We start from the raw sequence: 16,172 nt of genomic DNA, 5'->3' as shown, positions 1-16,172 counted from the left end.
CTGGCTGGTTTTATCCATGGCATTTTCATAATTTATATTGTTGCTAGGCTGAAAAACATTATCAAAAGGAAATAAAGAGAAGGGGATGTCTAAAACGATGAAACTAAAAGTGAAGGAGTACGGATTACTCAACCCACTTTTGGTCTTGGTCCTGCCCATTGCCAGATTAGCTCAGTGGGAACGAGCCACTACTGAATGAAAGGATCAGTCCTAGAGGCTGATTAGGCTGCTCAGATTTCTTGTACTGATCTGGGTTACTGATTGGAGTGGAATTTAAGATACCTGATTAAGAAGTGTTAAAGTAACTGGCAACTAGAAAATGATTGCTTGTGCAGATGGCAACACAGGACGTTACGCTGATGTTGATGACTTGTCACTCTCTGCTGAGAACATCTTGCTATGGGGGGGACAGCCAGAGAATTTCAATAGCTTTGCCATTTTTCAGACCGCTAGCCATACAACAAAGCTGATGTTACATTGTTTAGAAGCAAAAGGAACTTCAGGCTTGTGGAATGCATAAAATAAATAAGCACTATTGCTTTTTTTTTCCAGCATCAGTAAGTGCTGATGCCTCTTGCTATTTCTTTTTTAATTTTATTTGCCAGATTTGGAACTAATAAACCTAGTCTTCCTCTTCTTTATCTGGCGCAGTCACCATGAAATCAGCATGCTGGTTATAGCATCTGTATAATTAGATGTTTCTCTTTTGTAGAGTGAAGTCTTTATTTCATATAAAAAAAGATACGGATTGGAAATATGGTCTGATAAGATAAACACAGCCTAGCCGGGGTGTATGTGCTGTGTTTACACAAACAGCCTATTTTTTAGTGGCAGTGATAGCAGCATAATTCGGTTTCTTTACTGATTAAAAAAAAGTTTCTAATCCTTCAAGTGAATTGGCACTTGAAAGTGTTAGAAAGACAAGTTACAACTGCAAAATACAGATAGGTCACTGAGTAAGTTTTGTAACTATTAGAAGACCTTCAATATACTGGACTGCCATTTGCCCTTTTCCTGTAATTGACAGTAATAGAATAAATGAAACATAATAAGAAAGCAAGGTAGAGGTTTGTGCTATGCATAACTGCTTTGTAGAATTTTAATTGCCTAGACTAACATTTATACAATCCTGAAAACACGTGCCATTTTTGATGCAAATTAAATAAATCTCTTCACCAGCCAAATTCATTGAGAGCCAATATTTTCATGAGGTAAGCAAGAATTCTTTTCAATGTGTAATTGAACTATCCACAATGTTTATGGAGATTCTCAGTCATCCAGAATCATGGTTGTCCCACTGGCGTTTTTTCAGTCAGAAATGAAGAAGCTTCTTGGATGAGATGTGAAACATCTTCAAGGAAAAACCAAGTCCAGTTCCCTTTGGAAAAATCATCTTTGTCAGAACTATCCACAAGCACAACGTAGCTGCAAGTTTCAAAAAACAAAACAACCCTAACTTAACTGCACCTTCAAGTATACTAGGACAAGGCTATACATGAATTTGCTCAGTTCTTGAACAGAATAGATGGAGAACTGTTGCAGAATGAGAGAGTTTTCAGTGCAAGGTAGCTTTTATTCCTAACTATGAATTTATTGCCTTTAAAATTTTGATTGGGTCCCTTGATTTTTAGAAATAATGTCAAAATGCCTCTCTACAACTTAACCTAAAAATATGAGTAATAATCACATAATCCTGCCTTATTTTTCTCTGTTGTTTAATCAAATCAAGTTTTAGTGCATAATCTTATTGAGGGAAAGGATCTGACTCCTTTTATTTTATAACATACCATGCATACTCAGAGGGTTACAGAAGTAATAATGATATATTTTATTATTTCCACTTGTGGTCTACAAGCAGATATTTTAATTCCGTCCAATAAAACTGCTAGCCGACTTCACGCTAAACATAAAAGCTGAATGAATTGCTCTCCATCCACCAAATATTATTGATATCTGGCAGTCAGAGTGTTTCTTTTAATTCAGAATAATGTATTTTGCTTTTTGAAGATATCTTATATTTCATTCATTCATCCATCCAGTCATTCAATTTAAATAGCCACCCATTTCACCCATATTCTCAAATTTACAAAAAAATAAGCAAAATCATACTAACAAAATGCAATTAAAGTAATAAAAATTATTAAAACCATTAAACACATAATCAGTAGGAGACATTATTAAAATGCATCTAAAAAATAAAAATCTCTATATAGACCAAAATATAAAATAGAATACAGATTTTACATAAAATTTAACTTCTTTATGTAAGCTCATCAATATCTTTGCATAGTCAAAGCAACAGCTCATTGCTGTCTTCCTTAATCTGAGATGTCTGATGACTATTCCACATTATCCTCCAGATAACATCACTGTGATTGGCCAGGTTGAAGTGAACTATTATCCACCAAGGATACTGGATTGATGAAGACAAATCCAGTAGCTCTTGGCTTCAGCAAATTTGGAAGGTGGAAGGTGCCGATCCATGTTTAATGGTGTTCTTAAATACTCTCCTGTTATGCAATAGTCAATAAATGAAGAATGACTTATTATGAGATTAAAATGGATGGCATAAACAGCACTGTTTCTAAACATAACATTCTGGTGACATAGAGTATTGCAGTGGGATGGTTTATCTAATCCCCAATATTTCTTTTTTGTATGAAGTACAAAGTTCTTTCTAGTATAGCCTGGAATATAGATCAAATCCCATTTTATTTCAGAACCTTTTGATCTCTTCCATTTCCTGAAATAAATTCACATTCAGTTCTAATCAAAAATGTTTAAATAACAGTTATTACCAGATTTTTATGTTATGATGAAAGAGTCATAAAATAAAACTGCACAATTTGTAACCCTGGTAATGCTTTAGCAGAGATGGATTCTTTTCACTGAACTTTAAGGGCAAAAATGGCAGCATGGAAAACTGGACACAATTCTGGAGAAAAAAATTTAGGGCTTAAACTTGGCAAGACGTCTTTCCCTTAAACTGTGGTAGAACAAAGAGAAATTATGAAGGGTTTACTAATCCTGATAAGTAGCTTGAGTGAAAAGAAGTTCCAGGTGCATAAAGAAGTTCCAGGTAGACTCTCTGGGCACCTTTGATTATATTAAATATTAAGATTGTATAAATAGTATACAATACTATTCATAGTATTCAATTGTATACAATATAAACAATTGCCAAATATTGACCACTTACTACTATAGCAAAAATTTTATGAAGAGTATTCAAAGAAGAAGCAAAGGGCTATAATTTGTAAGTAGATTTCACAACAGTTTCTTACACTCAACAAGAGTCTGTAAAACTTTTTTTTTCTGCTAACTAGATAAAAATTGCACACCAGGGATGAAATTGTAGCTGAGGCTCCATCAACCAATTCCAATATAGTTTTCCACTCTAAGGATTTTTTTTCTCAACACAAAGGTTGACTTTTGTTGGAGCCTCTTGTCCAACAACTCATGGTTCCAATGAGAGGTAGCTCAGTATTGCAAGTGGTTCTCTTAACTTCTCAAACCCACTGCAGATGCTCCTTAACAGTTTCCTAAAAACAACAACATTTGCCTTTTTCATTTTCTCACTGGGCAGGAGGAAAAAGAGTAAAAGGGGAAATGATGCAAGACAATGTCAAAGCATGAAAGAGAAAGAAACGAAGGAGTGGCATGGAGGAAGCAACTGAATACATTAATCTTTGGCTCTAGTCATGCTGGGTTTGACTAACTGACTGATGAAAAGCAGTCCTTGAATGATTGTCTGCAGAAATCAGAAAACTGTCTTTGCTTTATGGTAAAATCTGGGCAACCTTTTATCTGGTCAGATGTCATGTGTGAGGTTTTGCAGCAGCCAAGAGACAAGAATTGAGTGGAGCCTCCAGGGGCATCCACACAAGTGGTCAACAAGATCAAAATGGCAGGTGCAACCAGACAATTAAGTCCTGCTCCTTTTTATGCTACATCTGTGATGCATGTTAAGAGGTGAGGTTTCAGCTACTCAATCACACCAATGTTCCCTCTAATTTTTTTTCAGTGTGAGCGGAAAAGTATAGTGTTTGAGCGGCACATTTTCATTCCCGAGCACCTGAATTTTTTTCACAGATGTCACCTAAGACAACAATGAAATCAGTGTTATTTGAAACTCAAAGTTATGTTTATTCAAGGTACCCGCTTAATTAAAAGTGTTATATAATATCAGTATCACTTAACAACCAAAATGTTCTCTCAGAAAGTCTGGCATTTGAAGCACGCAAGTCTTAAAGCTGTCAAGTTACAAGACCCTTGCAGCCCTAACCCTTTAGGGAAAAAAACCCAGGGGTCTTCAAACCTGACAGCTTTAAGCCTTGTGGAATTCAACTCCCAGAATTTCTCCTCCAGTCATGTTGCAGCAACGTCATCTGCATGGATCTGCTCCATCTTCGGTTTTTTTCACAGGAGGCAGGGCTGCTGCTGAAGATGCCAACGAGCCCCCACCGCCACTGGAATATGCATTTGTTTAGCATGACATAGAATAGTCTTTCAACCAGAAGTATGGAATAAAAGAGAGACTGATAAATATTTAAAAAAAAATAAAACCAAAAAGCAGCTATTTATTTGAGTTCTAGATAAACATTTAGTTCAGATTTAATAGTGTTTCAGAGATTTGGCTGTCAGCTATTTGTGTATGTATGTTATTATTATGGAAGGTTAGATGAGATTTCACCAACATTATTCACCCCTGATTAATGCATTCATTCTAATAATCGAGTCTGACTCTGAATTACAAATCTATGTCTGAAGAATCTGGGTTAAGTTTTGGATTGGAAATTTGGGGAACATGAAAGTTTATGCATCATTTTTGTAATTTTTTCATTGGGTCTTAATAATGATTTTATTCATTTGGGATTTGGGGGTCTTTTTTCATAGGCTTAACACAGCTCTAATTTTGTCATTAGGAGCAATGTAACATTGGCCACTAATGTATTGTATACAGGTTGCCTTAGAAGGTAATACCTTTTGTATAGTAGGAACTTAAGATAGGCAGACTTCATACAGATAAACAATTGAGAAATATTGTTCTTTTTAAAAAGCAGTGTTAATTGCTGCACCTTTCTCATATTAAGTATATTAGCTCAAGTTCATGTTAGGAAAAACTTTCAGTCTTAAAGGTTTGGTGAGGAGAAATCCAAAAATTCTTTTAAAGAATTTAAATTAAATTTGAGGCTGCCTCTGCTTTCGCTCTCCCTCCCTCAGCTGTGCAGCAGCAGCAGCGGCAGCTCTCAGCCTACGGCGGCAGCATCACGCAGGCTGTGGAAGGAGGAGGAGGAGGAGGAGGAGGAGGGAACCAAAGAGAGGCTTTTACCGGGCCTGCACCCCACAGCCAGGACCGTCCTTGCGCCTCAAGCCGCGTTTCTTCCTGCAAAGCCCTTCGGGCAACCCAAGAGTTCCACCTGACACCCAAAGGGCTTTGCAGGAAGAAATGCGGCTTGAGGCGCAAGGACGGTCCTGGCTGTAGGGCGCAGGCCCGGTAAAAGCCTCTCTTTGGTTCCCTCCTCCTCCCCCTCCTTCCACAGCCTGCATGACGCTGCCGCCATAGGCTGAGAGCTGCCGCTGAAACAAGTCTGGGGAGGTCCTTTGTGGGCGGCCAGTTCTAGACGCCTGCAAAGGACTTCCCCACGTTTGCTTTGAAAGAAATCTCTGCGTGGCAGTTAGAAACTGCTGCGCGGGGTTTTCTTGCCATGTGCACGGCCGCGCAGCTGCGCATCTTAGAGGGAACAGTGAATCACTGTTGACTTCCTTTGCAGATGCCCTTGTGGGCTCTTGGTCACAAATGACAGGATGGAATGTTCTACATAGGATTTATTTTAAATGGGACGTGCCTATTTTAAAACTTAGTACTGTGTCCATGGGACACAGTGGTTCAGTGGCTAAGATTCTGAGCTTGTCGCCCAGAAAGGTCAGCAGCTCAGCTGTTCAAATCCCTAGTGCTGCGTAACAGAGTGAGCTCCCATTACTTGTCCCAGCTTCTGCCAACCTAGTAGTTTGAAAGCACGTAAAAATGCAAGTAGAAAAATAGGGACCACTTTGGTGGGAAGGTAACAGCGTTTCGTGCGCCTTTGACATTTAGTCATGATGGCCACATGACCATGGAGATGTCTTCAGTCAGCATTGGCTCTTCGGCTTTGAAACTGAGATGAGCACCACCCACTAGAGTTGGGAATAACTAGCACATATGTGTGAGGGGAACCTTTACCTTTATACTGTGTTCACATATTTTCCAACACAGAATGATAAGAACATTTCCCATCAGATTTCAGAATTTATGGTGGCTTACTTTCAGCCCAGGCTGTTTACCCTATTCCAAGGCAAGAGCAAGGGGAAAAAAGCTACAATGGAACTGATTAATTCATTTCTCAGGTTAACTGTACAGGTTGCTGTAATTATAATGAATGCCCTGACATGTTCTCTTTCTTTTCATCAAGTTGTTTCACATGCATCACAGTTGTTTAAGCATTATGAGAAGGACTTTAAAAAATACACATGCAAGAAAAGAAAAGAAAAACCTAGGGAAAACAGCATCCATGACATCTTGCTGTTTTAGAGAACAGCTCCACAGCGGGAAGCAAGTTAGAGCTCAAGAGAATAATTTCACAGAAATAAGGTGCCATAACAAATAAGGTCTCATAGGAACATTTGTGAATAAAGTAGATAAGCCAATTCTGAAAGTGAAGCAGGGCAAAAACATCCCCAAATGTGTGAGAATATTTTCATCAATCAATTATCCTGCCAAGAGAAGAGATCGTATTTCAAATTCCCTAGCCTGTCATTTGGCCAGAGGATAGAAGACAAGGGATTTAAAGCAGCTTACATGAGAAAAACTGAGCCATAAATAGGTAATTTGGCAGGACAAAAGCTTGGAATATTGTCAAAGGCAAGCCAGTCCAAAATGGCAAGTCAGCTAGTGAATGGTTTAAATTGGGAATTTATCCTTCAAATCTTCTTCTTTATCTGTTTTGGCTTACTATTCAATCATTTAATGCTTTGCCCTTATCCTTTGCTATGAAAAGAGTGGGAAGAGGGCAGGTTACTTTTCCATGCAACATACCCATTTGAGTCATAGTATACATGTGAAAAAATAGAAACAATTCATTCTTAATTATAAATCATTTTGCCCAAATTGATACTAAGTTACATTTATATTATGCTTTTCCTTCTGGAACTCAAGGCATTGTGTAGCCTAGGGATCATCTCTTTTTTAGACACTCAGTGACAATCCTACAAATGGATTAATGGATTAATGGATAATGTTGATAGACTGAGAGATAATGACAGGCCCCCAATCACTCAGTGAGCTCTGAGATTAAATTGGAATCCAAATCATTCTCAATCCACTAAATCAGGAGTATCAAACTCAAAGTCCGTGGAGTATTTAGATCTGGCCCGCGGCACTGCCCTGGAAACAGTGAAGGACCGGTCCACAGTGCCTTTGCTGGTGAAAGTGGATCTTAGGAGGGGGTGTGTGACCCTTGCGAGCTCCGTTTTCACTGGCAGAGAGTTGCAGGAGGCTGTCCCAGCTGAAAATGGAGCTTGGGAGCCTATTTTCACTGGCAGAGTACTCGGGCCAACACAGGTGCACCCAACAAATGTGACGTCAAGCTGGCCACACCCACCCTAGCCACGCCCACCCTGGCTCACCAAATTCAAATAGAACCTTGATGCGGCCCTCAATGAAACTGAGTTTGACACCCCTGCACTAAATCATCCCTGTTTCTGAGCCATGGAAACTGTGTAGTAAAACCAAGAGTCTGGGAGGCCTTTATGTACCCAACCTTTTTCTCTTTTTTTCCTTTTCTTTTTTTTTAGCTCTGCCTTGGAATTTGGCAGTATAGAATGGAGTAATTGGTATAAAATAGCAAACACCACTTCAAGGGCAATTAGAAACTTGCAGCTCTATAAATGAGGCCTAGGATTTTGAAACATGGTTATTACCTTGATAAGATTCACTTAGGAACCTGACCTAGTGATTAAGAAGCGATCCAAGGCATCCTGGACGGAATGAAAATTTCAGGCAAATTTAAATGTTAAAATCAAATCTAATAAATGAGCCACAAGTATAAAATGGTTCCTGAGTTTAATTTTTGGTGGAGGGTTAAAAATCCATAGAAAGATCTGTCTGTATAATGAATCCCAAACAGGATAAATCTAACCTCATGTTGCCATCTACTAATCAGTATAAATCAAAATCAGTGGTTTTTGAGATATATTCATTCTCTCCCTCTCCCTCCCTCCCTCCCTCCCTCCCTCCCCCTCTCTCTCTCTCTCTCTCTCTCTCTGATTCATTTTCAGAATTGTCTTTGGATAACTTTTGTGGCACTTTTAAACTGATGGAAGTCTATGAAGCCAAAGGAAGATTATTTTGGAAGGAAAAACTGTCTTAACTTCCTGATTTGTCATTGTTGGGACTTGAATGTATGAATATACATCATGAAAGAATATAACATTGAGTACTTATCTGGGACAATTAGCAACTATAACTATAAAAGGCAAAAGTAGTATAGAATTATATAAAAGAAAACATCACAATTCATAGCCAGCAAAAGAGTTGTAAGGATACTAGCTGAGGTACAGAGTGAGGGGGGGGGGGGAAGAAAGGTCAAAGAAAAAGAATTAGCACAGCAAGCTAAAAAAGCTAACTTCTAGAAGAATCATTCATGAGATTTTCCTAAATCAGAATTAGCACAGGCTTTGCAGTAGACTATATCACAATCCACCCCTACAATGCTGGCATTGATTTAGCCCTGTTTCTCTGATTGCCAAGCACACCATAGCTTGAAAAAGCATTTGCCACTTATTGAAATCCAATATTGTACTCATTGCTGCAGTCTATCTCAGTTGTTCAAGACAGGAGTTTTCCTAAGCTGCAGAGATGTAAATCTAGACCAGATATCTCTGACAGGCCAGGTTCCAACCACACCCATGTTGGCTTGGCTTTATTTTTGCCCAGGGACACCGAACAAATTGCCTTAAATTACTTTGCTTCTCCTTTGGATTTGGTCCAGACTGATGCTTGCTTTTAGAATGGAGGAAGAGGAAAGAGCTAATGAGATCTGGAAGGAAAACTTGCCAAGAATAATGGAACATGGGTCAGTCAGTTAACATTAGTAGGTTAACTATAAACATTCATTGCACGCGCATGCACAGACCCAGAAAGGGACAATAATTTAAAGAGTTGCAAGGATATTAGCTGAGAAGTGGGGGGGGGGAGTTTTTGTCTTGCTGCGATTTGTTTCGTGTTCTTTTTCCTTGCTGGCCACATTAGATTATTGAACCTCTGTACTATTGTCTAAACAGCTGTTTGAGTTTTATTGATAGTTATAGATACAATCACTGCATATCTATTTACTATATCACTATAATATTTATAATTATAATGAATTATTATAATTTGCTTTAACAGAATAGTAGAACCATTCCATATCGAGGCCCAACCCATTATAGAAACTACATGAGTGATATGATTGTGAAGTACATTTAGCCAGCCCAGTCACAGAAAGCAGCCATTCTGTTCATCTTGATGGCCACAATTAATTACTGATTAGTTTGAAATGCCTTCTAATTACTATTTGTCTTATAATTGGTAGCCACCCTTCTCTCATTACTGCTCAAATTAACGCTGCAGCTTGAACAGTACTATTTCCCTTATTACTTGAAATATTTCAGATGCCAACTGAGACAGCCAACTTTTGAACAAATTCTGTGTCTTCAGATGCCAATTGCCAATCATTTAAATATATAATGCCTTTCTACTTGTCAAGTAGTATCAGAAGTAATGCATGACAATATGAGAAAAATCAAAACACAATATCTAAAAAGTTGTGGTTTTTGTTGTTAAATAAAAATGGCAAAGATCCTCGAAAGGTATGATAGCAAAGGAGTAGAAGCTTAGCTGGTGCTATTTCTCTAATCTCTATAATATGCTAAACTATTTCCATAATACACTAAGCTAACCTACAGTGAACTGGTTTGTATGTCAATGTGCTATGCAAACCCAGTAAATGCAATTTGTTTATGGCTTAGTGTGTTCTGTGAATGCAGACTCTTGATTTGGTTAAATAAATATGGATAAATTAATCACAGATGTGTGTGTGATGTGAACACAGTAGATGTGAAGACAATGGGAAAACATACTGTAGGACTCAAGTTTGCTTCCCTGCCCTAGAAGTAAAATGTAAAAGAACAGACTACATTTAACGTAGGGAAGATTAAGATGAAGCATGCCTATCTCTCTTTAAAAGTCATCAAGTAGAGGATGATATAGACCATGGCTGTCAAACACCTGGCCCACAGGACAGATATGTCACACGCTGGCCTTTCCCATGCCCAGTTTAGTGAAGGGGGGAAGTCACAATACGTCACGTGATGCCACCATGATGACGTGAATTTGATACCCCTGAAATAGACTTCTGTTTTAGAGCAGAGCAAAAAAAAATAGTGTTGAACTACATTTCCAATTTGCCTAAGCCAACAAGACCGTTATTAAGAGATTCTGGAATTTTGTTTAGCAATATCCAGAGAGCCACCAATCCACCTTTCTGCTTTGGGGGACAAAATTTCCTGGGCAGCTGGATCATTCTGCTCTTTCCAGAAACAAATCAGCCTGGGTTTTGGATTTTGATGAGATTCTAGAATTTCATAAATGTCAAATAGAGAGCCTCTTCTATTAATGATTTATTATCTTTTTGCTCTGAAAAGCTTCACTTGTTGATACTTACATTCAAATTTAAACATGGGAGAGATAAAAGGCTGCTTTTACCCCTCTTTGTAATACTTGCATGAGAAATAAGAGATAACCTTAGACACTGAAGCAAATATTCACTGACATTTGATTTCACGATGATTAGCTGAGGAACTGAGGGTGACAAGGGTGAAATTATCATCCATTAAACATCTAATAAGCCAGAACTCGGGTGGCAAAAGCTTGGAGCTTTCCTTCTTCCTTCAGAAATTCTGCTTGAATTCCTAACTTAGTTTCTGCCTCTCCCAGTGGAATATCACAGGTGCCGTTTTATCTCTATCACAGTGGTGACTTCTACCTTGAATTTAAAGGCATTTTAGGAGAGTGCAGTAGGAGGTTCCCCCATTGGATTTTATAGGACACATTTTAGAAGGATCATGAAGAACAAAAACAAAAAGAGAGAAGCTGTTATTCAGAAGAATTAAACAATATTCTTGAGAAAAGCAAAGGAACTGTAAATGGAAAACTTACTTGAGGATGAATTCCATTGAATAGAGCAAGAGAGAATGGGGTAGGGGTGGGGAATCTGTCTTGGAATGATCAGAGTTCTGTAAAATAAAATCTCCTTCAAGTCCTACATGACTCTTGGACCATTCATGGATTGGCTTCTAAAGGAAAGAGGGGCAGTTTTTAATCAATCTCTAGCCCAAACTTCCCATTCAGGTACCAACCAGGTGTTTACTCATCTATGTAGATGCATTTGACCAGAATCCACGTTGACTCTGTGAAGTTTGAATATTTTCAGGTGGGATTCGGGAACATCTTGGGCGGTTAGCCAATCTTTCCTCCCTGGATCCTTGAACCCCGGAGTCCGGGCGCGGGGCTTTTAAGAGTCGCAGGAGAGTTCAGATGGGCGAAAGGTGGGAGAGAAGGGGAGAAGCTGCGTTGCGCCGGCGATGGGAAAGACGGGCGCCCCTGAAAGCGTTTTTGGTGGGCTTTCCTCGAAGAGAGGAAAAGCGCCAAAGCCAGCCAAGGGGAGGGACCCAACAAAGGAGGGAGGGGAGAAGCCGTCCCAGCAGCCTATGGAGGCGATCATCCTCAACTCCGGATTCCACCAAGCTATATAAGAGGCTTCGACGGCCATTCGCCCCTTTCTCCCACCGGCATTCCGGGGAAGAGTAACCGCAGCGGCGCGCACTCGGCGGGGGAGGGCGGAACCCTCTGACTTCCCAAGCAGACGCTTGGCCAGGTTTCCTGGGTCGGGAGGTGGGGGAAAGCCGGCCGCCCCTCCGAGCCAGAATGACTTCCACCCCCGCGGTCAACTGGAGCGGCGCCGAGCTGAGCGGCTGGAACGAGAGCCTGTCCGCCCCAGCGGGGAGTAACTGGTCGTCGCCGCGGGCCAACTTTTCCAACCAGTTTGTGCAGCCGGCGTGGTGCCTGGTGCTCTGGTCCTTGGCTTACGGCGTGGTGGTGGCCGTGGCCGTCTTCGGCAACCTGGTGGTGATCTGGATCATCCTGGCCCACAAGCGCATGCGGACGGTGACCAACTCCTTTCTGGTCAACCTGGCCTTCTCCGACGCCTCGGTGGCCGCCTTCAACACCCTGGTCAACTTTATCTACGCGCTCCACGGCGACTGGTACTTCGGGGAGGCTTACTGCCGCTTCCAGAACTTCTTCCCCATCACCGCCGTCTTCGCCAGCATCTACTCCATGACGGTCATCGCGGTGGACAGGTGAGAGAGGGGCGGCGGGGGAGGGTCGGCATGACCCACGGTCCGCGCACTGGGTGGGTTGTGGGAGGAGAGGACGCGAGCGATCCCGGACCGCCAGCGTGTTTGCTGGCATCACGCCGCCCTCTCTCTGCTTTTCTTTTCTTTTTTTGCCCTGAGTTTGCATCAACCTTGGCGCCCCAAAGCTTAGACAAAACCTGAATGCGTTCAGTAAACAGTAACAGAGTTGGAAGGGATCTTGGAGGTCATCTAGTCCACCCCCCGGCTCGCGTAGGAGAGCTGTACTAGGGATTCGAACTGCCGAACTGCCGACCTTTCTGATCGATTCGTCGGGAAGGCAGCTGGTTTTTGCGGTTGGCCATGTGGGACCATGAAGAGGTGCGAAGAGGCGAACTTCCCCCTCCCCTCTTAGGAGGCTCTAATTTAGAGTCCCTTCCCTCCCCGTCCTAGGAGGCTCTATTTAACCGCCGCGACAGTTGGCCCATCAGATCTTCTTCAAACTATGCAAGTATATTCAGCCTCTTCTCTTTCCACCCGGAGCCTTTTCAGCACCTTTTCTCCGGACCCATTAGTCCTCACTTGCTGTTGAAGTACCCATAAACACCGACCAGTTCATCAGTTCTAGAAAACCAAAGTCATTCAAATTTCCCTCTTGTCAATGTCATATTTCTTAGCAGAGCTGGAATCCATCCTCTTGAAACTGTAGAGGGGACATTGTTGATTTAAACTGAATTTTAAAAAGCTTCACCAACATAGTTTTCTATGTACGCTTTTTCTACCACAGTTCTAATTTCTGTCTTTGCCCCATTTACCCCACTTGGAGATCTGCTGAATTAGTGGTTCCTCCCCCCCATAACTGCTTGCAATTATCGTGATGGCAATACCATCCTGGTGTTTGTGCAAATTACAAACAGAACAATACCTTCCCTTGTTTTAATTGAAGTTAAACATATTGTAATTATATCTAAGTAATAAAGGAGATGCATTCCTTATAGACCAAGGGGCAGGCATTGTTATCTTGCAAATGCATAAATCAGGATTGCAGATAGTGGATCAGGCTAGAACTACTGTATGACAATGCCTATGGATTTCTCTTGGAAATTAGAAATCTCACTGCTTAAAACTACCTCTCAGGACTGTTGTGCTGGTAAAAGGAAGTAAGCCTGGATCCTGGTTGGAGGAGTTGGGGAAGGACTGAATGAGATTTGTTGTTCTTGATAGCCACTCATATATTACATCTTTCGCATTTGTGCTTATTATTTCCTTTTAAATCTAAAGCAAAAGGACAGTAAACATCATGATTCAGGAAATTCTGTTATCTTTGATATGAACAAATACTTCTATTTCCTAAAATGTACTGTTAACTGATAAATAATCCTGTTTGTACATGTCTATTTCTGGAGAAGCTAGAGAGATGTAGACATTTATGACTGGGTTTTCCATTCAGGCACTTTCAAGTTCTCAAAAGTATCTTAGTTTTGTTTGCTTGTTTGTTTATTTCTTTGTTTCACTTGGAAATGATGGTTAGGACTCTGCAATGCTTTGGATTTGATTCTGAAAAATACTTTGAAATGCTGAAAATTAGCCCCTCTTTGGAACTCCATACAGTAGTCTAAAAGATATCTCATGAATGACTCACCTCACTTGGAAGATGCAAAGCCATAGTATATTTGCACACCTGTATCTCCTGAAGTCCCCTTATGGGGCTTGAAATAATACCCAGTAATACTATGGGATGCTGGATCTTGGACTCTTCCTCCCTCCTCCCACTTGCAACAAAAAGTGCTGAAAATGAAAATGTCAGGTCAGACAAAAATCCACCTTATTCCACAATCTCAAATATAGTTTTTCTAAAAGTGGTTTACTCTGTGAAGTTTTATTAGATAAGCAGAAAACTGCTATAACTCGGTCCTATAGTTGGAAATGGAAGACATTCAAGGGCATCTGCATATATCTAACTCAGCCTAGTTTCTAACTAGTGGATCAATGAAAATAATGGATTGCTTATGAATAGGCATATGTTTTTGTTTCAAATGAATGCATGGTGATTGCTAGCATCACTGCCTGCTGATACAGTTCTGAATTAATCATTTGTATCAGTTTGGTGGCTAGAAAGAGGGAGAAATAACCAAAAACTCATTTGTAATTCCCTTAAAATTTAATCTAAAAGTAAGACATTAATTTGCAAATAAATGTCTATTTTAACATTATATATATCTACCATATCTATCCATCCATCTATCTATCTATCTATTCATCCATCTATCTATCTATCTGTCTATCTATCTATCTATCTATCTATCTATCTATCTATCCATCCATCCATCCATCCATCCATTTATCTATCTACACACAGAGAGATTCATTTCATGTTGTGGAGGGTTTCTTTTCCTGTTTTTAAATAATAAAGTGTAGCTGGGATTGAATGCTGAAAACCTGAAGAACATTACAGATGAAGTGACAAGACAACAAACACAATTTTGATTACATAATCCCAGAGTGTGAGAAATGATAAAAAGATCCATTATTAAATGTATATTCCAATTATTCAGTTTTTAAAAGTAGTAGAATAGGTCTGTCTAATGTTCACCCTGAAGACAGGAAGATTCCATTGAGCTGTGAGATGGAACAAAGACACAATATAATAAAATATGTTAAAATGATGTCCTTGAGCTGTCCCAGATTTTTATACCAAGACATATTCTATCCCTTGTATGCCACTTTGAGTTCCAGGATGAAAGAAACTTGTCAGAGAAGAGTCTTAACCAATTGCCCCACTTTTTAATACTGATGCAATACAATAGCAGCATAATTTAAGATTCTGGATTAAAAACATAAGATATGCATATGCTCCCTTGCTGAAATCAAGCAAAAATAGCTGCAGTCAATGTCGGGATGCTAAATAACTTGCAAACCTCACACTGCCTTGTTTTTGGTTTGAAGGAAAGTTGAAAGCAAATATAATAAATTCTTTGTAATAGTCATTCACGCAATCAATGCAAGAGATTTTGAAGTCAAGCACAAAGAAATTGCTGTCCACCCTGATTTCTACATCTAGAAAGAAGCTAGAATGACTTTTGGTTGGTAGTGGGTAGAGAGTGTAGGTTAGCTTTTCTGTTATATACAGTATATTCTTCAATTCTTTAACATCATCGCAATATCCCTCTTTATCATATTTGCTGCTCAAGGCCTCAGGTAGTTTGCCTAATGGTAAGGTCAATTTTAGATCAATTAAATTCCCTTCCTGAGCCATTCTGGCTTTACCACTCTTGATGCATTTGAGAAAGATTTGAAAACTTATTTAATAAGACAGACTGGTTACGAGCAGGTGTTCAGAATGGTTAGTAAATGAAGGTGTTGGGGCTGTTTTGCTACAAATATTTCTAGCTAGCAGGGAGAATTGGGCGTATAGATTGAGGATTTCATCACTGTATAAGGGTTGTTTTTACGTCTATGGGGGGGTGGTTCCCCCAAAATAAGATAGGTTCTTATTTACTTTTCACCCCCAAAATAAGCGCTTGGCCTTATTTTCAGGGAGGTCTTATTATTTTTGAGGTGCAGGAGGTGGCGAGCGTGGTCTCTTCATGGCTACTGCTCTGTTGCAATATTTTTGGGAAGGGCTTATTTTCGGGTGAGAGATTATTTTAGTGCATGCCCTCAAAAGCCTGATTGGGCTTATTATCCAAGGAGGTCTTATTTTTGTGAAAATTCTGTGTGTGTGTGTGTGTGTGTGTGTG

At 40.0% G+C, this 16,172-nt stretch overlaps 1 protein-coding gene across 1 annotated transcript in view; it reads left to right on the top strand.

Annotated features, from left to right (window-relative positions):
* Positions 1-12,004: 12,004 nt before the first annotated feature.
* The window catches only part of TACR3 (tachykinin receptor 3), a 52,113-nt gene continuing 47,945 nt past the window's right edge, over positions 12,005-16,172 (top strand). Inside the window, exon 1 of the mRNA XM_032224359.1 lies at positions 12,005-12,438. Within this exon, the coding sequence (XP_032080250.1) occupies positions 12,005-12,438 (434 nt within the window). The remainder of the gene's footprint in view (positions 12,439-16,172) is intronic.

Source organism: Thamnophis elegans, chromosome 9 (assembly GCF_009769535.1).
Source record: "Thamnophis elegans isolate rThaEle1 chromosome 9, rThaEle1.pri, whole genome shotgun sequence".
In the NCBI taxonomy this organism is placed as follows: Eukaryota; Metazoa; Chordata; class Lepidosauria; order Squamata; family Colubridae; genus Thamnophis; species Thamnophis elegans.
This window is presented reverse-complemented; position numbering and strand designations above follow the sequence as displayed.